This window comes from Xiphias gladius, chromosome 9, assembly GCF_016859285.1.
Source record: "Xiphias gladius isolate SHS-SW01 ecotype Sanya breed wild chromosome 9, ASM1685928v1, whole genome shotgun sequence".
NCBI classification, from domain to species: domain Eukaryota; kingdom Metazoa; phylum Chordata; class Actinopteri; order Istiophoriformes; family Xiphiidae; genus Xiphias; species Xiphias gladius.
The window spans coordinates 10953066-10975866 of record NC_053408.1 but is presented as its reverse complement, the minus strand read 5'-3'; the positions used below and the strand labels follow the sequence as shown (position 1 = coordinate 10975866).

Genomic DNA, 22801 nt, shown 5'->3' with positions numbered 1-22801 from the left:
ACTAAAAGAAAGTGGCTTGTGGTGCTTATTACACTCAGGTGCTGGTACTAAACAGAGGTGTTATTCTGCAAAGAATGCCCCCAAAGATATATGGTTGTCTATATGTGACAAACAACCCCTTATATGGAGGCTTCATGACAGTTTGAGAAACTGCCCTGGGGTGCTGTGTAGTGTCTTGTCCTTTTCTACCTCTTTTTCTTACAGATAAGTCGTTAAATGGAGGCACATACCTGAGGAGTGACGGAGGTCTCAGCCAATAAGAAGATGACCATGCCGACAATGTTATTTACTTTGTTTAAACCTAATATCTGCTGGACCAGGGAGAGAATAGTCACTCAGACTTCGTGAACTGATGTGAATGCTGTATGCTTGTCAGGGATGCATAGTCTGGTCCAGAGCTCTGTAAGCAACCTCAATCTTTAAGACACGGCTGTATTTTAATAAATAGAGGTGAATTTAACTTTTTGCGTCCTGCATAGTTCACTAAACGAATGCGCGAGTCCTGATGTTTTGAAGGATGGACTAGACAGCGGTAAAGCTATATTCTATATTAAAACCGCTGGTCCGTTGGAATAGCAACGGGACATCATAACTCATCAAAAGAGAGCAAAGAAACACACCAAACCAGTGGATAGTCATCGTGCACTCACTGCTGGCCAACGACCACGATGTGCACACGCAAAGTCTCTCAAAAGTCAGACAGAAATGTCTTTTAGGGGATATTTGCCATGATGCAATAGCCTTCCCAAATCATGTTGAAAAATTATACTGTGTACACTTCGCTGCCAGTTCATCAGGCACACCAAGCTAAAAAAAAACACAGTCTAATACAACAGTCCTGCAATAAACCCTGTCTTTACAAAGGTTTCGATGTTCAGTCATTGGTGGAACTGTTTTCGAGAGGTGTTGATTCAAACCTATGCTCATTATGGAGCTGTGCTGTAGAGCTGTATCATGTTATAATAACAGGGATTTCTATTATTTGGTCCACCCCATTTATGACAGGGAAGGTAGGCTAAATGACAGCAATGCAATACAGCTCATCACTAAACGAACTTACAGCCACGACTTACAGCCTCCCAAAAAATGATCATACAGCTGAATAAACACCTCTATGAAACAGTTTCAACAAAAACTGAACATTATAACTTCCATGAAGGTAGGATTTACCATAGGGCTGTTGTATTAGACTGCATTACTGTTAGCTATGGGTACCTAATAAACTGGCAATTGAGTGAATATTATAGTTTACATTGTGCAATAACATGGATATACTGTGAAAAGTTACGATACAACCCTGTATGTTCAAATAATTTGTCCATATTTCTCCCCGTGTAGTTGTTCTGGGTACTTTATGTAGGTAGCTGCTGAGAGCTCAGTTAAATTCATCGTATATGTCAACAATAAATTAATAAATTTGATTTAACCTGATACGATATGACTGATTCTGATATCATTGTGCTATCTATCTATCTATTACACTCTTATTTCTCAGTGTCATAGCAAAATGCCCAAAGTTGAACCAGCCGTCCAACTCAGGACCATTACACATATAGAGTGACATCTGAACTCTTTTTTCACTCTCTGTCTCTTTCTCATCCTGCAGACAGACAGCTTGGCTCAACCAGTCTTCTAGCATGGGGCATGGAAAGGGGTTGGTCCATCATGGGACATGGTGTCAAGTAAGAGACGGTTTCAGAGTTTCACAGTCACAGAGCTAAGTTTACCACCATCAGAGACGCACTATCAAGACTGTCTGGGAGTCACTGCCAGTCCACTGCCCTCCACTTAAACTCCTGATTGCCTTCCTGCTTGCCTGACCTGACTCTTTGTTTTTGGCCTACCTTTCACACTAGTTCCTTTCTTCTGATATTTTTTTCTGAAGGTTTTTTTTTGGGGGGGAAAACGACAAGCGTTCACCATGCAGTCCTGTGCCAGGTGTGGGTTCGTGGTCTACCCAGCTGAGAAGATCAACTGCATTGACCAGGTAACACTGAAAGATTGCGAGTACGAGTTTGTAGAGATGTTGGAGTGAGTAATTTAGTATTAAATATCTATTCTGAAATACTTTAACCAAAAGTAATAGTAACTTTAAGGTAACAGTAACAGGAAAGTCAGAACTCATGTAAAAGTATGGTACAAACTGCAGAGAGGGGAGGCACTAGTTTATTTATTTAATATATTTAATCAACCTCTTATAAAACACATTTGTCAAAGAGTAAAATTGGGAAGGTGGAAGGCATTTGGATATGTTTTAAAATAATAGTCTGGCTCAGTTACTTGAGATTTACCACAGAAGAATGCAAACAACCTAAATGTGCCAATATTTAAGCGACTGTTTAACTATTTCTTTGTAGCAAATGCAACACATGGCTTTGTGTGCAAATAGGTGAATGTAATGAAATACAGCATCTGCCAGTAAACTATAGCTGAAAAACCAAAAAAGCGTATGTCAAATTACACGCCTCCTTAGTTGAGGTTTCTAATGTGCTATGGATCTGAGCGTATGTTTGTTAAAAACTGACAGACTACTGATGTAACATGTTTTATCACTTGCTATATTGTAACTACTGCAGCATGAAAAGCATCCTTGTAACGGAGCAGTGACTGGTTTCTGTAGTTAGACTGTTCCCTTCTGGAACATTTTGTTTTCCCGGCATGATAAACTAGATTGAAGTCATGTTTCCTAAGTTTGAGATGAGAACTTGGATGTTGAAATAATGTGATTTTCTTCTGTCAGAACTGGCACAAAGCCTGTTTTCACTGTGATGTCTGTAAGATGGTTCTCACTGCCAATAACTTCGTCAGCCACAAGAAGAGACCATACTGCTCTGTGTAAGTACTACGCACCAGTAACACCTGATTATATCATTTATTATTTGAGCATAGTCCCAAAAACCGATCAAAAATCTATCTTTAGGGGCCATTTTGGTGTGTAAATAGATCCCTTTTTTTTTCCAGCGGCACTTATTTCCACAAACTCAAAATTGGTGATTAAAATGATGGCCATTTCTTTATCTCCCCCCCCCCAGACACAATCCAAGGAACAACTCATTCACAAGTGTATACAAGACCCCCATCAACATCAATGCAAAGAAGCAAAGCCAGGCGAGCAGTGAGGTAAGATGATGTCACACGCAAAAACACAGCGGCAGAAACATGAGATGAAATGTTTCACCCTCGGTCTGAGTCAAGGTGTATTATTGACAGGTTGACATAAATCACTGCCTATGCCACGAGGGACATGATCATTCATCAGTGGTTGGTCACGACCGAAGTTACTGTGGCTATTCATAGTGGGCATTGTGTTAGTTTAGATCATCATGGTTGTTGTTTTGTTTTTTTCAAAAGGGGCTGATGCATGCATTACAACTGAATTTAAACAGATCTAAATTTTTTAATAGTATACCAATATTTTTCTCATCTAGAACAATAAGACTTTTGCATGGGCACATTGTTTCAAAATCCCCAAAAATTGGAAATGGACAATTCTGCTTCTCAATTTCTCACTCAAAAATCACACAAAGCTGTTGGTCACCTCACAGGAGACTCTGGTCTATTAACCTATAAACCTACATATATTCTGAAAGCTCAAGATCCCACCCTAAGCAGATGTATCCATTACTGTCAGATCAAAAGGTCTCGTTCCCTCTTTACGAGGGGGAAAAAGGAGAGAGAGAGAGGTGGACCGCTGCTCTGAGTCCGTGGTGACGGCAGCGGTGTGGAATGGAGAGTGCGGCTCAGGTTATTTCTGTGTCCGTGACAGAGGCGAGACAACCCCTCTGCTGAGCCCACTTTATGCTTCAGGGGGCTAAAATTATACGTCAGGAAAAACAGCCCCACATCCCTTCTTCTCCTCTGCCCTGCCACCTGCTCTCGTCTGTCTGAGCCTGTCTGTGTCTACGAGTTCATGCAACGCTCTTATGCTTATATTAGCAGTAGGCTAGCAAGCGCTTCAGCTACTGCAGTAGGCCACTAGAGCGATATAGGACTTAACTTGTTGATATTTGTTCTGAGGGCCGACTTCAGACCATGCTGAGTGGTCCTAAACCCTGTCCCACTACACTTGTAAAAAATATTCCTTTTGTCAACAGACAGTGGTTTTGTTTTCATTATTTTTGTTTCGTGATAATGACTTTCTTTCACCGAGATTCTAAAATTTGACTCAGGTGGAAAATTTTAACACACTGTACGTTTTGGTAGAGGGTCGTGCCACATGTTTATTGTTAGCCCCTTAGCAATGATGCTCCAGAGAAGTCACTCATCAGTGCTGTCTCTGATCCCCTGCAATACAGCTATTCTAATATTAGTTTTGAACACTTCAAGAGCTTAAGGATCATTAGCAAACAGCTCAGAGTTTCATCACTTGGTGCTCCATTCTGGATCTTTCCTGGCAGGTCCAGCTTCATCTTGATTGGAACATCTTAGTTATTAATAACAGCACACTAATATTATCCCTTCATCATTAAGCATGGGAGTTGCAGGTTGTCTGGTTTCAACCTGACTACATAAGAATACAGTGAGGCTCTGAAGCCCGGGTAATATTAGTCAGTCAGATTTTTCGTTGATTCAATGCGTCCAACCACCAAAGTGGATCCTGCTACTAAACACATGTCTAGTGTGCGCGTGTGCAAATGTGTGCTGGCTTTGGCTTAATGCTTGTCGTCTATGTGCACTTGTAGCTGAAGTATCGCGAAGATGGCGAGCGCTTTATGTCCACCTTCCACTATGATATGAGGTCCGCGGAGCTGGAGAAGGCTCTCCTAGCCAATCAGACGGCCGGCCAGGTGAGCGCCTGGTAGAGCAACTGGCCTTTAACACTAATTAAAGGGAGTTCCAGCCCAAATCTTGATCTCCACTAATATAATAAAAAGTAGTTAGTCGCCTTTGTTTTACATATCTTTAGTATATAAAGCAAACAATTTTACTCATCTACCCTTTTGTGCCTAGTGCCCTTGAACTTTGCAAATTGTAAAGTAAGTGTGTGCAGTGATCCCAGATATTACACCAATGATCAAAATTAAGATTTTATTTTATTTGATTTGGAAGTGTTAGAAAGTGTATGATTTCAGTGGTTGTGGAGGACAGTAGTAAAGTCTTTTTGCAGGCTGTACGGTAGATGTTAATGCATAAAATCTCTTCTCCCCTCTCTCTTCTAATTTGTATAGGATTTGAATTTGGTCAGTTGTTAGTTTTGTCCTGACAACTCTGCTGTGCAGACACAGGTTTATTTGCTCGTGTCACCATCACTGGATAGAGGCTAAGTTAATCAGGGGGGAAGTAGAGAGGGTTGGGTGGCTGATTCAACAAGGCCCTCATTGCATGAAAAGGTACAGAATGACCTGTGCTGTGAATGTCTGAAAATGATCAGCTATGATTTCAATATCCAAACAGGCCTTTCAGTCTCAGTCTGAGTTCTCACAGCAGCAGACCTGGTATTCAGGCATGGTGACCAGCCAGGAGATAGTAACAATGTCTCAGGCACAGAAGGCCATCAGTGATGTGAGTACACTTTTTGTTCCCTCAACGTGGATTTTTGTTGTTTTATATAACATGTTTATAAACTTTATAGTTTACAGTTATTGTCTTTCATTTGATAGTTATAGAGGCAATTCTGTTTTTATATTATTCACATTTAATGGTGAAAACTCGCCAGAATACGGGAAACGACTCTCAGTACTGGTCAAATGTCTCGACTGATTTTGTTCGGTGACAGGTGAAGTACACGGAGGAGTATGAGCAGTCAAAAGGAAAAGGCAGCTTCCCTGCCATGATCACACCAGGTTACCAGGCTGCTAAGAATGCCAATACCTTGGCCAGTAATGTAAGTGGAAGTTAGGTGAATATGTCTCTCTGTCGGTGGTTGGTTTGACTTTGTAACGAGGCCGGTGAGCCACATCAAGCTTTGCATTTTCTTTCTCTGCAGCTGGAATATAAAAAAGGACATGAGGAGAGAGTTTCAAAGTACACAACATTTGTTGACCCCCCAGAGGTGCTTCTGGCCAAGAAACAAGGACAAATTGTTAGCGATGTAAGCCTTCCATTAAGCCAATCGTGATGAATTTATGATATTTGACTGTATTTTATTTCACCTGAAACCAGACGAAACGTGGTCTTTTTTCACTTAACTCAGTCAACTTGAAAAACAGGTAGTGTTGTGGGCCTGAATCATTGTTTTTCTTCCTCCAGTATGCCTATACAGAGGAGTATGAGCAGCAGAGAGGTAAGGGAAGTTTCCCTGCACATCTTACACCTGGATACAAGGTGTCAAAGAAGGCCACTGAGCAGGCCAGTGACGTGAGTAGCAAAATAAAGATGCACACATATGCATTCAAACACTGTTACGTAGCCCTGATGATTGGTTTACAGCGGATAATTGTTTTTATACCGCACCAGATAAAGTATCGTCAGATGTATGAACAGGAGATGAAGGGTAAAGTCAGTGCTGACGCTGCTATGACTGAAGCAGTTCACGCCAGAGAAAATGGAGAGAACTTCAGCCAGGTAAGGAAGTTACTCTTACTGTTTTATTAATTAGTTTAGATTTATAAAGCTCTTGCAAAACTAAATAAAATACAAAGGAAACCTCATCTTGATATCTTCTTTAAAGTAATTTGTTTGCTGTTTTTGCCTTTTATTCATTGGTAGCCAGTGAATTACAGAAAATATACTGTAGAGAGAGAGAGAGAGAAGAGGATGCAGCAGAGATCCAGATACTTAATTTAGAGGCTACATGGTGTGAAACCTTAGAACACTAGGTCACCTGGACAGATCTTTATTTTTAAGATTTTTATAGTTATGTATGTTGCATTTACATAGCTGGCACCTCAGTCCATAGGATTTAACTTCAATCCACTAAGGAAAATAGTTTACAGTGCTTTACAAATAACTTGTATTACTTACTATATATTGTGAATTACATGTGAAATGAATTAAGTAAGTGCTCCTCTGTTTGCAGATTGCATATACTGAAGAGTATGAGCAGCAACGAGGCAAAGGAAGCTTCCCTGCAATGATCACTCCTGGTTATCACCTGGCAAAGAAGGCACAGGAAAATGCAAGTGATGTGAGTATAAACTTTACAGACATACAAACATACAATAGATCCTTTAGAAGAAGTAACTAGTTGTTGTGTAAAGCATGCAGAAGTTCAAAGCTTGGTAGGTCTGAAATCTTAAAAATGAGACCTGGATCAGTTGTGCAACCATGTGAACGGGTTGCAAATGCTGTCAAAACATTACAGAGTATAGAGTGTAAAAGTGACAGCTTCATCCATCATCTGGCCTTGTCATCACTTGGCAGAATAGATGAAGGACTACAATGAGAAGGCCTCTCTCTGTCATCATTCTTTAAATTCTCCACCCTGACCAAATTAGACTCTCTGTGTGTGTGTGTATATGTGTATATTGTATATGCACTAAATCTTTTAACCCCTACAGCTAAAATACAGAAAGGACATAAAGAAGATGAAAGGCACCTCGCATTTCCATAGTCTGACGTCCGAGGACAATCTGGCTCTGAAGAACGCCCGAAAGATCAACAAGCTTGTCAGTGAGGTGAGTTTGTCAGTGACTGTCAGGCTCTCAAGGCAAAGACCAGATCTATATTCAGTACATTTGCCTTTTTGTCTTTCTAGCTTTTCTCTGTGAAGTCCAAGAAGCTGGTTTTTATAAAACTTGTTAAATCTATTCTAAAGTATATGACAAAGCATTTCCAGATACAAATCCTGCTCCTCAGTGTGTGTGTGTGTGTGTGTGTGTGTTTGTGTGTGTTCAAGAGCTGGGAACCTTGGGCATACTGTGTCCAGCAGACATGAAGCCATCCAACATACATTTTCAGCATCTCTGACATGCTTGTCCAGTGAGGTTACAGCTTACCTCCAAGGCCACAGGACGTTCCTCCAAACTAAAATTACCTCGTACAGGAGCAGTGATTCACTCATGTGCAACTATTCTGAGCCTTGGGAATACGACATAAAAATGTTAGATATTAGCATGTATCCTGAATATTGCCTTCCACTAAAAAACCCACTGAGACATTATTATACCACAATAGTTTCTGAATTTTCTGTGAAAAATGTTCTTATTTTACTTGAATGTTTAAAGGTGACACAATTCTCCCTGTGTAGTATTTTAGTCGGGCAGGGACCGACAAGTTAAATGGTGTCATGCTGTCATTATTAAGATCAGCAAAGCATATGTAAGATTAAAGGATTGTCTCAGTGACTCTTCAGTTATGATGGCGTGTCAATGATGGTGACTGGTTAGTTGCAGGCACTTTACTGTTTATTTAGCACATAAGATGGAACGGAATGGCTGGCACCTCGGTCCCAAAAGGGATCAGCTCTGGCTGTTCAACAACAAAATAAGGGGTTTCACTGAAAAATGTTACAAAGCAACTGCTTTAATTTTGCTTATTTTATAAAAGGTGGAGTATAAGAAGGACTTGGAGAACACCAAAGGTCACAGCATCAATTTCTGTGAGACACCACAGTTTCAAAATGCTGCTAAAGTTGCCAAGTTCACCAGCGATGTAAGTATGACGACACGTATTTATTTCACATTTATGCAGCACGAAAACAACATGTCAGGTGTAATTTTTTCTTAATCTTGCTATATCTTTCAAAGAACAAGTACAAAGAGAAGTACACCAGCAATATGAAGGGCCACTATGAAGACTCTGGAATTGATAAAAAGACCATGCATGCCATGAAAGCCAGGAAGCTGGCGAGTGATGTAAGTCTTGTTTTTCATTAACTTGCAATAATATAAAAATTTGAATGTTTAAAAACTTCACAAATTGTCTCCACCTTATCATGGTTTCATATTAAATGTCTACATTGGCACTGAACGTCACCTGGCATCTCTTTCACTGGCAGAAAACATAGAAATTGGGAATAGTAGGGCAATGTGAGTTTTTTTTGCCACACTGAATGAATAACTGATTGCCTAACAAAATCAATAAACACTGAATTATAAAAAAAGAGATTAGGAATATTGCATTTGTTATATAGCATAGATGTTTACTTTAACAAGTGGTTGACAGGACTGATTTGTAAAACAACCTATAAACCGTTGTGCTGGTGATTTCACTGACATAGACTTCTTGTACATTTCAGATTGCTTACAAACAAGGCTGTGAACAGGAGCAGGGTGAATACAACTACCCAGCCACCCTCACACCCGGTTACCAAAGCCAAAGGAAACTGGACCCACTGAAAGATGTGAGTTCTGTCAAATGAAATCCAAACCTTATGTGTTATTTTAACAGCAGAAAATCGACATGCATTTTTCTCAGGGAGAGGAATATCTTTTATGACAGATTTCTTTTCCATTAAAAGTGTTTTCTATATTATATGACTGCAGAAGAACTACAGGCAACATATTGACCAGGTCAAGTACAGTCCAGTGGCAGACACGCCTGAGATTGTTCTAGCAAGGAAAAACGCTCAGCTCGTCAGCAATGTAAGTAAATAGCGTAATGACAGTGTATACTACCAGTGATTGATGATGAGCACTTTAAAACCAACGTTATCAGCACCTTTCAGCTGCCCTCTGTACTTACGAGTGCTGACTTGACTGTGGATTAATTTGTAATTCACGTGTCCTTTAGCTGAATTACAAAGCAGGCTATGAAAAGACAAAGCACCAGTACACACTGTCCCAGGATCTGCCCCAAATCAAAAATGCCAAAGCCAATGCTGCTTTGTGCAGCGACGTAAGTTAACGCACAGACACTTTGTCACACATGCATGCGTAAGCCTGCGTTCATACACACTTCAAAACTAATTCACATGGTCACAGAAAATTACTTCTCATTCATGAAGTTGTGTTTTGACGATCCATATTCGTCACTTCAGATTAAATATAAAGAGGAGTGGGAAAAGACCAAGTCTAAAGCCTGCGACATCGGCGTGGACGTACTGAGTGTCAAAGCAGCCAAAGCATCCCGAGACCTCGCCAGTGATGTAAGCAAACACGCACTCTTCTCCGATACAGGGAGATATAATCTGAGGGGGGCAGAGCTGACGGCTGAGTAAAAACCTAAGTGGGTTTAATTAGATGTAATAGCTGGCAAATGAAATTTAGGCAGACGGGCATGTGTTTCAGATTAAATACAAAGAGATCTACATGAAAAACAAGGAAAAGGCAGTGGGCGTCAACATGAGCGACTCCAAGACTCTGCACTCTCTTCAAGTGGCCAAGATGAGCAGCGATGTAAGTTCTTTTGATCGGTGATTACAGGCATCAAAATGCATCTTTTTACATACTGTATATACTGTAACACCTAATGCCAGCAGATCACCATTTGTCTGACTCAAATAAGACACTTACATACAACTTTTTATGAACGTTTTTTTATCGTCGCCACTTCAGATTGAGTACAAGAAGGGCTCCAAGGAGAGCCAGGCCCAATACACCCTTCCTATGGACATGATCAACCTGAGCCACGCCAAGAAGGCTCAAGCTCTAGCCAGTGACCTGGAATATCGCACAAAGCTCCACGACTACACCGTCATGCCGGATGACATCAAGGTCCAGCAGGCCAAAAAGGCTTATTCCCTGCAAAGTGAGGTGAGAGACAGGAGGAAGGGATGATCCCTGGTCTCTTATTTAAATGGTAAATGGCCACACAAATGAATTTTGCCAGGTTAATGACACTTTTTGTCCTTTGCTCCACAGAACAAGTATCGTTCAGACCTGAACTGGATGAAAGGGGTGGGCTGGGAGGCTGAAGGATGTCTGAACATAGCCCAGGCCAAAAAAGCTGGAGAGCAGCTTAGTGATGTCAGTACAATTATTATTTCGGATACATATTTTAGTTAGTAAGTGAACTTAACACTGCATTTGGCACACTATTTATCTACTGTATCTACTGTCTTTCCTCCTTCAGACTAAATACCGTCAGAAGGCAGACAGCATCAAGTTCACCCAGGTGGCGGATGATCTCTCCATCAAACATGCCAAGAAGAGCCAGGAACTGCAGAGCGACGTAAGGTCTTGACTTTAAAGCTGTAATCGCGTTCGTCTAATTACGGTGCACTCTCACAACATATGTCTTATCTGCTTCTGATTTCTCAGCTGGTGTACAAAGCAAACATAGAGCAGATAATGCACCAGTACACCATGACAAAGGATGACCCTCTTTTCAGACAAGCAAAGGCTAATGCTGAGCTTCTCAGTGGGGTAAGTTCAGTGAATGCCATTGCAATGCATGTTATATAACAACAGTGGCATATACAAGAGCTTCATAATGTATAATATTTTGTATAATTACAAGAATATGAACCTCCCAGATAGTTACAGCAGGTAGCTTCTACTCCACTTTGCCGTGCTGTCGAACTGTGAAGTCCATTCTTCTGCAACATTTTAAACTGATCCATGGACACAAAACACCAAAATATATACAAACGCGTTGCGTATTTTCCTCCATTTTGAGCAGCCCTGGTATATACCTCACTTAGTGACTTACTTAAAACACTTGCTGGACATCAGAGTTGTGTTCTGCTTCATTCGCAGTAGGTACAGTTGTTAGCTGCTAACCTGTTGAACTATAATATTCTGTTTTCTCTTTTCTGATGATGATATGAGATCATCGAGGACGCAGTGTTTGGTCCAATACTGTCATAAAAATTGTTTACTGTTGTGAATTTGTCTACTAAGAAAGTGCAATAAGGGTTTTTGATCAGTGTGTCTTAACTACTGTGAGGCTCCCTTTCATTTGCACCCTAGGTTGATAATATACGGAACATACAGTACAGTAGCAGCCTTGTTTCTTGGAGTCATGCCCCTTCACTTTAATTGTGGAAGGTCAGCAACTAATACTGAGGAAGAAGTTTCCATGGTGATGTACTCATACAGTAAAGTATTGTACAGTTCGGATACTGCGACCTGACTACTTGTTCAAATGGCTGCTATCTTCAGAAAGATGAATCATTTCAAACCCAGTACAAATTTCAACTCAGGATTCTTAAATTATTTAGTGTTTCCATATGTCACAAAATAAAGTTGATTAACCAAGGACTTAGTCCATTAATTAGAAATGAAGGAAATTAGATTAGTACTGAAAATCAACCAAATCCTAACTGAGATAATGTACTTGAACTGTTTAGAAGTTTAACTGGCATTACATCCACACAGTGTTTGACACAAAAACGTTATTCATGGCCAATCTGCCTTGCATGTGGCCAAAAAGCAGAGGAAATCAGTTCATTTACAGATACAGTAAAGAGCAACCATGGAATGTTACATTCTGTTTTCAGACAAGTGCTTTGCATTGCCATGTCCTGTATCTTTGCAGCAAAAGTTACAGTACGTGTAAAAAAAAAGTATTTCTGGAATAAGTCTTCTGACCTTTCTCTTTGCATACTGCGCGTGTTAGGTGTGACTCCAATGTTAATGTTTTTCCAGAAAGTGTATAAGAGCAACTGGGAGAAGCAGAGGGAAAAGGGCTTTGAGCTGCGTTTGGACTCTCTCTCTATACTCACTGCCAAAGCTAAGAGGGACCTGGCCAGTGATGTGAGTTATTCTAAAAATAGTCTGTATCTTTAAGATTGGCTTGAAGAGATGAGTATTTTTTTTAATGCAATAATGTATTTTATACTTCACTTTTAAACTTGAATATTTTTCAGTTTAGTACTTAACCAAAGAAGAAAAAAAATTGTTATTATCTGATAATTTCAGGCAAATTGGTATACTGGCTTTTTGGTAACGCCTTTAATGTCTTGTCCACTTGCAGGTCAAATACAAGGAGAAGTATGAGAAAAACAAAGGCAAGGTGATTGGTATTAAGTCAGTCAGTGACGACTCTCAGATGGCCCACTCTGCTCTGGCCACCAAACTACAGAGTGGCCGCCACTACAAGAAGAACTACGAGGACACAAAGACCAAATACAGGTGACTTAGAGACAGCTCTCGTCTCTAATCTGCATCGCTCACACCCAAATTCATCTGATTCCGTCAGTTTCACACCTGACACACCAGGTGAATGAAGTTAAACATACTTAACTAGCTTGTAAGATAAATAGCAGTGCTCTCGATCATTGAAACTCTGATTTAAAGCCGGTTTAACGTCAAAGCAGACAACAGTGTGAAGAAGTGAACCTTTGTCTTCATCACATTGTCCGCCTCAGTGAATTAGTAAAAGATCGCGTAAAGTCCACTTAGTTGAATGGATTGGTAATTAGACAGATCAGTAAGACTTCATTTTCCATCTCTGCTGTAAGTTTTCTCGACCTCGGTTGAAAGAAGTGTTTGCCTCAGAGGGGAACACCGTGTGTATTGTTTAAAAGGGGCAAAGGGTTTTACTTCAACATTCAACATCAATTTAAGGGGCCTATACTGACTGAAAATCGTAGGTATCTTCTTAAATCACAGACAGTTACATTCTAAAGGTTATATCTGCATTATTGGCAGACTCCTCAGCATTGAACATTGCTGACATTGTGGCCAGCGACCTGCTTTGCTTTCATGCCAGCAATCATTTTGAACGAACACGCTTTTTATGAAAAGGTTACAAAGGCACTGACTTTACCAGCACAAACCACACGGGCCATTGTCCTGATAAAGTCCAAAGCAAGATGAAGCGCTTCAGTAAGATGAAGCGACCCCAGTAATCAAAGAGCTCTGATTCAGCAGAATTTCCCTTAAAACTTGTGTGATTTTGGATACAAAACTCCTCATTTACTTGATGAAATTATTCTTGCCATCCAGTGTTTCTCTGGATATGCTGAACATCAGCCATGCCAAGAAGGCTCAAGACCTGGCAACGGAGACCAAATACAGGACATTCCTCCATGAGTACACTACGCTGCCCACTGACATGAATGTTGCCTGGGCTAAGAAGGCCTATGGACTGCAGAGCGATGTGAGTCTCTTCTTTTGACATTCAAATAACAACCTGTTTTATGGGAAAACGATTCATCAGCCACAAGTTCTGTAGAATTTGTCAATTTGAAATTGAATTGCGTGTGTGAATGTGCGTGTCTTTAGAAACAGTACAGGTCAGATCTGAACTGGATGAAGGGCGTTGGCTGGGAGGCCTCAAAGTCTCTGGACGTCCAGCAGGCGAAGAAGGCTGGAGAACTCGTCAGCGAGGTAACTTCTAACCCTGTGACCCAGAATGCATCGCTGAAATCGGCTGCAAGTTAAGGGACGTAATTCTGGGTAATATTTGATAAAAGAGAGTAATTTCACCACTTATGTGGTTAAATGCTAACCCCGCAGTAACACACAAAAAAATCAAAGTGTTTCAGCCCTTGACCTTCATTAACATTTCCCTCATCTATGGTAATTATACTGAGGGACCAAACGTAATTTAAATGATCATGCAGTGTATGATTAACCGCTCTTAAATGTTACAAATAACTAAGAGAACTATGTAGGTAAATTGGCACAGACAGCATGAGAAAGTGATAAGCACAATTGTGTAACCTGTGACTGGAAGGCACATATCTAGGTTTACGGCTTAGGTCAGAATGTATTTAAAGACCTGCAGATCATTCCTGTTCTGTAGAAACTGGGTTAAGTATGTGGACGACACCCCAGCTATAGCAAGAGACCAGGCTGATGATAGTTACTGAAGCTATTGCGCATCACAAAGATTCCGCTCCACTAATTAGGACTCAGTTTTATTTTTGACAGTTTGTCCCTTTTCCCTGGTTTCTTTCCTGGTTTCTTTCTCTGCTTTCTCTGCTTTCCCTGAAATATTACAGTGCAGTTTTTTGGAAAGGTACATAGGTGAGGATGCATTGGCGTGTGTCATTTGTGCCATCCAGACCTTCAGCGGGAAAGCTGTGAGGCATCTCCATTAATGTCAAGTGTCCAGTTTCCAATAAGCCTCTTGATCCTCAGATCTTCTTAGTGCACAATGTCCACACTGGGCTCAGGGGCTGTGTCGCTCTGAAACCTAACCTATTATGGACTTTGTTAATTTGAATTACTTTCATATTTAACAGATTTAGGGGAAAAAATCAAGGAGAAATCAGACAGTTTGAAGCATCCTATCTTCGACATCACAGATAACTGATGATCCTGGATTCTTATTTGTTAAGGGTCTGTCTGTACAACAGTTTAGTCTCTATAGTGAAATATTGTCCTGTCATGTACTCCAACCTGTTCCCACTTTATCACAGTACCATTTGGTATTTGCAATAATTTTGTATTAATGTTTTAAAATCAAATATCCTTCTTATCTATAGACTCTTTCTATAAAAAAAACTTTTTTTTGGTAAATGCCAGCAAATGGTACATAAAGATATTTCTGTGACACACTGTATCTAGCGCAGACTGGCGACACCAGACTCTATTCATAAACTGTTCATAAGAGGCCACTTATTTAAAGGGTTGTTCCAGTCAGGGTTACCAACATTAGACCATAAAATGACAGACTGAACATAAATAGAACAGAGCCTCGAGTTCCTCCTGAACAGGCTTCTATCTATATTTGTATCTACATATCTATGTATGTATGTATCTATCTATATATCAAAAAAACAAAAATTACATTAAATCTAGCCAGTTTCCTTTTGTTTTTTTATTTTGATGCTAGTGTATTTTCTAGGACCGATGTTTGTGATATTGTTGTGCCCTCTACTGCTCATCAAATGCACGTGCACCTAGTTTTTTCATGGTTTCGTCTCACTATGACAGTCTCTCGATGCATATCACTCTGGTTCTTTCATGTGTTTTTGTCTGCAGAAAAAGTACCGTCAGGATGTGAGTGCTCTGAAGTTTACCAGTGTTGAAAACACTCCAGAGATGGTCCAAGCCAAACTCAGCAACAAACTGGCCGTTGATGTACGTTTAGCCGCCATTTCTGCTCTTAGTCATTTATTTTATGGACACGATGTGCAGCTAACAATGCAGTAAATCTGATATACAAACATGCATTTGTTTCACTGCTGAATGTTATGATTTTCCCCAATCTTACTTGAGTATACTTGTGATCTCATAATTTCATGCAGCCTGGGTTACAGCACCCGAGCGTGATCAAATATCTGCGGTAAACTGGATGATCAATGTAGCTGTGCTTTCTCCTTTACAGAGGTTGTACAGGGAGAAGGGTGAAAACATGAAGCACAACTACACACTCAGTGGAGAGCTGCCTGAGTTGGTGCAGGCCAAGCTCAACGCCATGAACCTCAGTGAGGTAAAAACCGCATTCTCAAGAACTCACACGTCTATCGAGCAGACAGTGGAATCATCCCGTCAGCTGCCTTTGTGTGAGGTTTACCGTGTGGAACTGAGTTTATACATCTGCTGTGTGAATTTCAGAGCCGTTACAAGGAATCTTGGAATAAGATACGTGATGGTGGTTACAAGCTGCGTCTGGATGCCATTCCCTTCCAGTCTGCCAAGGCATCTGCAGAGATCCTCAGTGATGTAAGATTGCAATAAATGATCGTCATTTTCTCCATGGCTTAAAAAATGGTGATCTGCAACAGCTGCTGATTATTTTGTGAGAGGAAAAGTGCAGTTTAAAACTTCCCGGCGGTTTTCCACCAAGAACAGAGCTTTCTATAACGGTTAGATTCTGTCTAATTAAAGATGGTGTTAACAGCAGATCACTTGTTTTATTTAATGGTGGATTGACTGTTCAACACACTGACAAGATCTCAGAAAATGTTACACGTATATTACACAAATTTTCAATCAGCTCACTTTACTCAACTTGTGTCACTGATGTGCCATTTCAGCAAAAGTACAGAGAGGGATTTGAGAAGACTAAAGGGAAGATGATCGGACTGAAGGGACTGCATGATGATTTGAACATTGCTCACTCGGTCCACGCCAGCAGGCTACAGAGCGACGTGAGTGCTTTTTTTCCCTAATTAAGTTGATAAAAACAGCTAGAAAATTCTACACAACTAAGACTTTCTTTTATCCGTTTGTCTCTCTCCAGATTAAGTACAAACAGGATTCGGCGAAGGAGCTCTCGAAGTTCCACCTGCCCATGGACATGATGGAGGTCGCCCACGCCAAAAAGGCCCAGTTGCTGGTCAGTGATCAGGACTACAGACTCACCCTGCATCAGTACACCTCACTGCCTGACGACATGAAACTGCAGTCGGCCAAGAGAGCGTACGCTCTGCAGAGCGAGGTGAGAGGGACAGTTTGCTGCTGCAGACAGTAGGAATTTATTTAGCGTTATTACTGAAACGCTTTACAAGAAAGCAGCCCACCTGGATTTCTGAAGGTTAAGTTTGAAGAATTTTTTGTATTTTTATAAATGTGCATTTTTGATGTCTATGTTTGTCACAGAAAGTGTATCGCTCTGACCTCAACTACCTGCGTGGTGCAGCCTGGATCGCCACTGGGGCTCTGCAGATCGAAGGCTCCAAGAGGGCCACAGACCTCATCAGTGATGTGAGATGCCCTCTTCATTTGTTTTTCTTCCTTTTTTATCATTTTTTTAGTGCACATACAGCACTATATTTTGTCCATATCTACATGTAGGTCGAGATCTTCAAAAGTCCTGTCTACAGTATTTAATTGTGCGTTGGTACTCATTGTCATTTTTCTTGATTTTGAAAGAGGACTTCCTTGTACAGATTACAAAGTGATGATTTGAATTACTCTTTGTTCTACAAAAAAACATAACAGGGACTAACTTCAATGTTCCTTCTGTAACAGAAAAAGTACCGTCAGCAGCCGTACAACTTCAAGCACACCTCTGTCGCTGACTCTCCAGATATCATCCATGCCAAATTCAGTGGACAGATCACAAATGAAGTGAGACAATAAGCTTATTGTTTTTAGTTCTGTTCTTGTAAACTTCCTCCAGATTTCCTATTCAGTTGTTTTTGATTTGCTTAGTTAAGTTGTACATATTCCTCTATGTGTTTACTAAATATCATGAACATTTGGAAAGGCTTGATGATGATGATGATGATGATGAAATGTGTTTTCGCCTCTCTCCCAGCGTTTGTACAAAGAGAAAGGGGTGAATGACCAGCACAATTACACTGTAACAACTGAGAGACCAGAGATTACACAAGCAAAAATCAATGCGGCCAACTTTAGCGAGGTACTCTTAGATCCTGTGACCTGCTGAGCACCATACAATATACTGTAAACATCTGTGACTCCCTTTTCTACATTGTGTGCGTGTGTTTGTTTTTGAGGTTAATGATCATTTTGCTCTTTGTCTCTCTGCCGCAGATCAAATACAGAGAGTCCTGGCACACCCTGAGGGCTCAGGGCTACAAACTCACCATGCAGGACATCCCCTTTCAGGCTGCCAAGAGCTCCACAGGCATCGCCAGTGATGTAAGTTTTTACAAGAGAAAGAACATTATTGCTGAAGTGAAAGAACACAGGAATATACATCAATAGTCATTGAAAATATCCACCTGAAGAGAGGCCGCATGCAAATACCAAGTGCATATACCAATGTACGAATAATATAAGAACACAAATAAGAATATAATAAATCACCACAACGAACTACAGCCTTTTAAACAGAATAAAATCGACACCTCCCTGAGTTTAAAAAATGTGCAGGGCTACTGTAAAGGATTGCATCAGAAAGTATAGATGTTGTTTGTCGCGTATTCCTCTACTGTGGTGTTTTGAATTGGTCTAACACTGACACTACCTACAGCTTTAACTTCTGCCTCTTTGCAGTACAATTACAAACACAACCACCTGCTGGAAAAAGGAAAACACATTGGTATCAAAAGCGTTTCGGACGACCCACGCCTCCAGCACTGCCGGCAGGCAGGCCGGTTGGCTAGCGACCAGGAATACCGCAAGGACGCAATGACAGCCAGCGGTCAGTACCACCTCACCCCAGACATGATTCATCTGGTGACGGCGAGGAATGCCCAGGCCCTGGCCAGCGATCAGGACTACAGGAAGAGGCTTCATGAGTACACGGTGCTTCCCGATGACATGAAAGTCAAGTGGGCCAAAAAGGCTTACAACCTGCAGAGTGAGGTGAGAGGCTGAGATATAGAGAGAAGGTGAGCAACAGCCCGAATAAGGCAAACTCCATTGACAAATGTTTTTTGCCTTGTGTCTAGAAACTCTACAAGTCAGACCTCACTTTTATGAGAGGAGTGGCCTGGGACGGAGTGGGTGCACCTCAGCTGGAGTCGGCCAAGAAGGCTGGAGAACTTATAAGTGATGTGGGTATATGTGGGAAAATGGTATTAGTTAAAATACATGTCTGTTATCACAGCTAGGGCCGTAGTGGGATTCTGAAAATGCTCTCATAATATGACCAGAACGTGAAAATATCTTAATTTCTTTAATCATTTGGATATTTGATATTTAATTTATTTAGCGTTCAATTGTTCAGTTATACTTTCGGTAAATTTTACTCCCTTACATGAAGGTCATTATGCTGTTTCAAAGCCTTCGACTGCCAGGATCAAATTCTGGGAGAGACTGCTGAAACCTTTGTTTACTTATTATTTTGTTGGCCTAAAAGTTCTCGACTTAAGAAATATAAAATAATGAAAGTAATGAAATGAAATAATGAAATACAATAAAAATAAAACCATAGATGCTGGTAGCTACAGGCCTGATCACATATGAAGTCACATTCTGCATTTACACTGTAGTTTTATGTTCTGTGTTTCTAAAAACATCATCTTGCCTCTGATTCTATATTTGTGTATTATTGCTCCCTATTTGTCCTGCTTTTAAAGTCAATATTAGTGTTGGTTTTTGAAAGTGGGTTTTAAAAGAAACAATAAAACGTTTTTATAACAGGTGAGATATTTGACTTTTGGAACCCACTTTTACAGGAAATATTGCTCTTTCCACTGACAGTTGACGGTTAATTTAATTGAGCCTGGAGTGCATTTCAATTTAAATACGACTTATTTTAAAACAAGACTCAGCCATCTGTAGTTCCTGCTGTTGAAATGAATGTGGCCTGCCTTCTTGCAGAAGAAGTATCGCCAGCTGCCTGACCGTCTTAAGTTCACCTCAGTGCCGGACTCTCCTGATATTGTCCACGCCAAGACGAGCTATCAACAGTGCAGCGAGGTAGGGCGACAAGATCAACATGCTTAAGAAATAATTCAAAGTCCCACTCTACTTGAAGGCACTTGTCTTATTCTAACTGTAAAAAACCTAATCCAAAAAAAGTGGATGTTGTTGATGTCCTGTTCCTGTCATCGTCCTTTGTCTACTGCAGAGGCTGTACAAATCTGGAAAGAATGATGACATGCATAAGTACACCTTACACCCAGATGATCCAGATTTTGTTAGAGCCAAGATTAATGCCCAGCAGATTAGTGATGTAAGGCACTCCTCAGATACTTCTCACAATCCTAAATACAAGCACACAATTTAAAATCCACATCTCTTTGTGACATTTCTTGTCTCCGACATTCTTTTCCTATGAAGAAAGTTTACAAGGCGTCTGGGGAGCAGGTGAAGACATCGGGCCACGATCTGAGGCTAGACGCGATTCCTTTCCAAACTGCCAAGGCCTCCAGAGAAATTGCCAGTGACGTGAGTTCAGCCTGTCACAAGATTTGAGCCCCTTCAGTCTTTCTTGAAACATTTTTTAACCACAAATTAGCATTTATCAGCAGCTTAGTGTATATGCACCTTTTTTTTTAATTGTACCTCTTAATCTTTAATACCCCCTACTTAATACTTAATTTATCTACAGAAAGTAATTCCCAAGATTTTATGTTTACAGCTCCCTTTATTTATTGCAGCTAAAATATTATTTACTGCTGAGGTTGGAAAGTTTTGCTTATGTGTTCTGAATGTAGCATAATTAACTAAATAAAGTAATTTAATTAAAATAAAGTTATTTAACTCATCTTACAAAGGCATTCTGAAGATGATAATGCAGTTGTCAGCTTAAACCCCGAAATCGAAATTTTTGTCGCAACAACTTCAATCAAGCTGTAAACATTTTCTGAAAACTGTCTTTCTCTCTCCAACAGTTCCGTTACAGGGAGTCCCATCTGAAAGAGAAGGGCCAGCAGGTGGGGCTGCGCTGTGTGGAGGACGACCCCAAGATGGTGCACTCTCTGGCCGCCAGCAAACTCCAGAGCAACCTCGAGTATAAGCGTCAGTCCAAGGAGGAGCGCGGTCACTATAAAATCCATGCTGACCAGCCTGAGTTTCTGCAGGCCAGAAAGAGTCAGGCCCAGGCTAGTGACCTCACCTACCGCCACAAGCTCCACGACTACACCTGTGACGCCGAACAGCTCAATGTCAAGCATGCCAAGCAGGCCTACAAGCTGCAGAGTGATGTAAGTCATGGTGCCAGCTGAGTATAATGGTGAAGAGTTTAGTCGCTATACCTATGTACGTCACACTGAGGAGTTCTTTAAATCATGCAATTTTATGGAGGAAAAACCCCTCAAGGGCCCCAGGTTGTCTATATGGCGATTACTTGCTTCATTACTTGATTAAATACAAATGTCTTTGGTATATGCACCCCTTAAGAAAAATTAAAAACCCAAAGCCCTAAGGTTGCTCCTGCATTTTTTTAATCCAAAATCTAGAAACCTTTGCAGCACCAAATGGCAGACAGACGTAGTTGGCAACTTGCTGGTGAACATAGTGAAGATTTTAGCAGCTAAAGAGACAGATATGACCCTCAAGAGGTGGTGAAGGCCAAAGAAAGAGCTACAGAGAGAGTGAATATTGGACGTACATTCATAAGGTGGCCAGGGACACTACTCTATGGTGAATGCTAATGTTGCTCCATATCCACTGGATGTGTAAATAGGCATTCGTGTGTTTGCTGTATATCACAAACGTGTATGTGGGGGCACCACAAGAAAAAAATGTAAAAAGAATGGAAGCGCTTACATTTACACAACACATTGCAAAACTTGAATGAAATGCTTTGATAGTATAGTGCCCGATTAATTTAGAATTGATTTTAAGTTTAAACTAGAAGGGAGTGATAAAATAGGGGCCCACTTCAACAGATTTGATCCCTACAGTGTCAATGTGCCACCATAATTGTTGCTCCATTTTGTTGTAGGTGAACTACAAATCAGATCTGAACTGGATCAGAGGAGTGGGCTGGACCCCCCCTGGCTCCCACAAGGCCGAGCTCGCTCGCCGGGCTGCAGAGCTAGGACTGGCCGAGGGCGTTAGCGCTGATGAGGCTATCGCAAAGTACCAGCACATGATGATGGTGAGAGAACATGGAAGATGAATTCTAGTAATTCACTGTAGATCAACTTTTTGTTTTTGGGATAAGCAATCCATATACAACACAGTGTGCAGGGTTTTTTTTTTAAAAACGATCCTGGTATCCTACTTTCAGCTGCATCACCAACAGCAGATGGAGCAGCAGCAGCAGCAGCAGCAGCAGCAGACTTCAGAGCAGGTGGAGACGAGCGAGGAGGTTCAACAAGGCGTCAACATGGACGCCATGGAGGTCCTTCATGTCAAGAGGAAGAAGACCGTTCAGACCGTCCAGAAAAAGTCCAGCTCCACCACATCCTCATTCAGATCCATGGAGAAGAAGTCCAGCACCAACTCGTCTTCCTCGTCGGCTGCTCTCCAGAACACAGTCAGGACGTCTGTGTCTAGTAAAGATGCTGCGATAGAAGATGCGTAGATCAGAGGAGTCCTTATAGATGGTTGTGTTTAGAGATCGTTAAAGATGGCCACTTTAAGAAGGTGAGGTGAACTTTCCAGGTGGTGTTTTTTGTATCTGGTTTGATAAAATGACTGTTGTAGTCTGGTTACAGTACATGAGATGCCTAAGGAATATCAAACAGTTACTGTAGGTGCAACAATGACCTGTAAAATATAGTTTAAATTATTAAGAAGGGATGAAGCATGTTGAATTGGCACAAGACTTG

The 22801-nt window shown here is 40.9% G+C and overlaps 1 protein-coding gene across 4 annotated transcripts; it reads left to right on the top strand.

Annotated features, from left to right (window-relative positions):
- The first annotated feature begins 1739 nt into the window (after positions 1 to 1739).
- Positions 1740 to 22743, top strand: LOC120794230 (nebulin-related anchoring protein). Of its 4 annotated transcripts, XM_040135081.1 has the most exons (43): positions 1740 to 1987; positions 2741 to 2835; positions 3033 to 3120; positions 4683 to 4787; positions 5395 to 5502; positions 5717 to 5824; positions 5927 to 6031; positions 6190 to 6297; positions 6397 to 6504; positions 6959 to 7066; positions 7440 to 7556; positions 8428 to 8532; positions 8628 to 8735; positions 9119 to 9223; positions 9366 to 9464; positions 9613 to 9717; positions 9860 to 9967; positions 10110 to 10217; positions 10377 to 10574; positions 10683 to 10787; positions 10894 to 10992; positions 11082 to 11186; positions 12411 to 12518; positions 12739 to 12896; positions 13713 to 13866; positions 13992 to 14096; positions 15699 to 15797; positions 16045 to 16149; positions 16275 to 16382; positions 16697 to 16810; positions 16903 to 17100; positions 17262 to 17366; positions 17634 to 17732; positions 17923 to 18027; positions 18162 to 18269; positions 18627 to 18938; positions 19025 to 19129; positions 19899 to 19997; positions 20149 to 20253; positions 20361 to 20468; positions 20915 to 21226; positions 21970 to 22125; positions 22258 to 22743. In XM_040135081.1, the coding sequence occupies exons 1-43, from the start codon at positions 1922 to 1924 to the stop codon at positions 22552 to 22554; spliced, it is 5421 nt and encodes a 1806-aa protein (XP_039991015.1). In that variant the 5' UTR covers positions 1740 to 1921; the 3' UTR covers positions 22555 to 22743. The 4 variants fall into 4 exon arrangements, with proteins under 4 accessions (XP_039991015.1, XP_039991016.1, XP_039991017.1 ...); XM_040135082.1 differs by lacking the exon at positions 4683 to 4787; XM_040135083.1 differs by lacking the exon at positions 9613 to 9717.
- Positions 22744 to 22801: the final 58 nt, after the last annotated feature.

Excerpts from the sequence above, each read along its gene's own strand:
- LOC120794230 (XM_040135081.1), top strand. The coding sequence starts at position 1,922 with ATGCAGTCCTGTGCCAGGTGTGGGTTCGTGGTCTACCCAGCTGAGAAG. Across the intron at positions 6,032-6,189 it reads AAGGACAAATTGTTAGCGAT|TATGCCTATACAGAGGAGTA; the intron begins GTAAGCCTTCCA and ends TTCTTCCTCCAG. Across the intron at positions 7,557-8,427 it reads TCAACAAGCTTGTCAGTGAG|GTGGAGTATAAGAAGGACTT; the intron begins GTGAGTTTGTCA and ends ATTTTATAAAAG.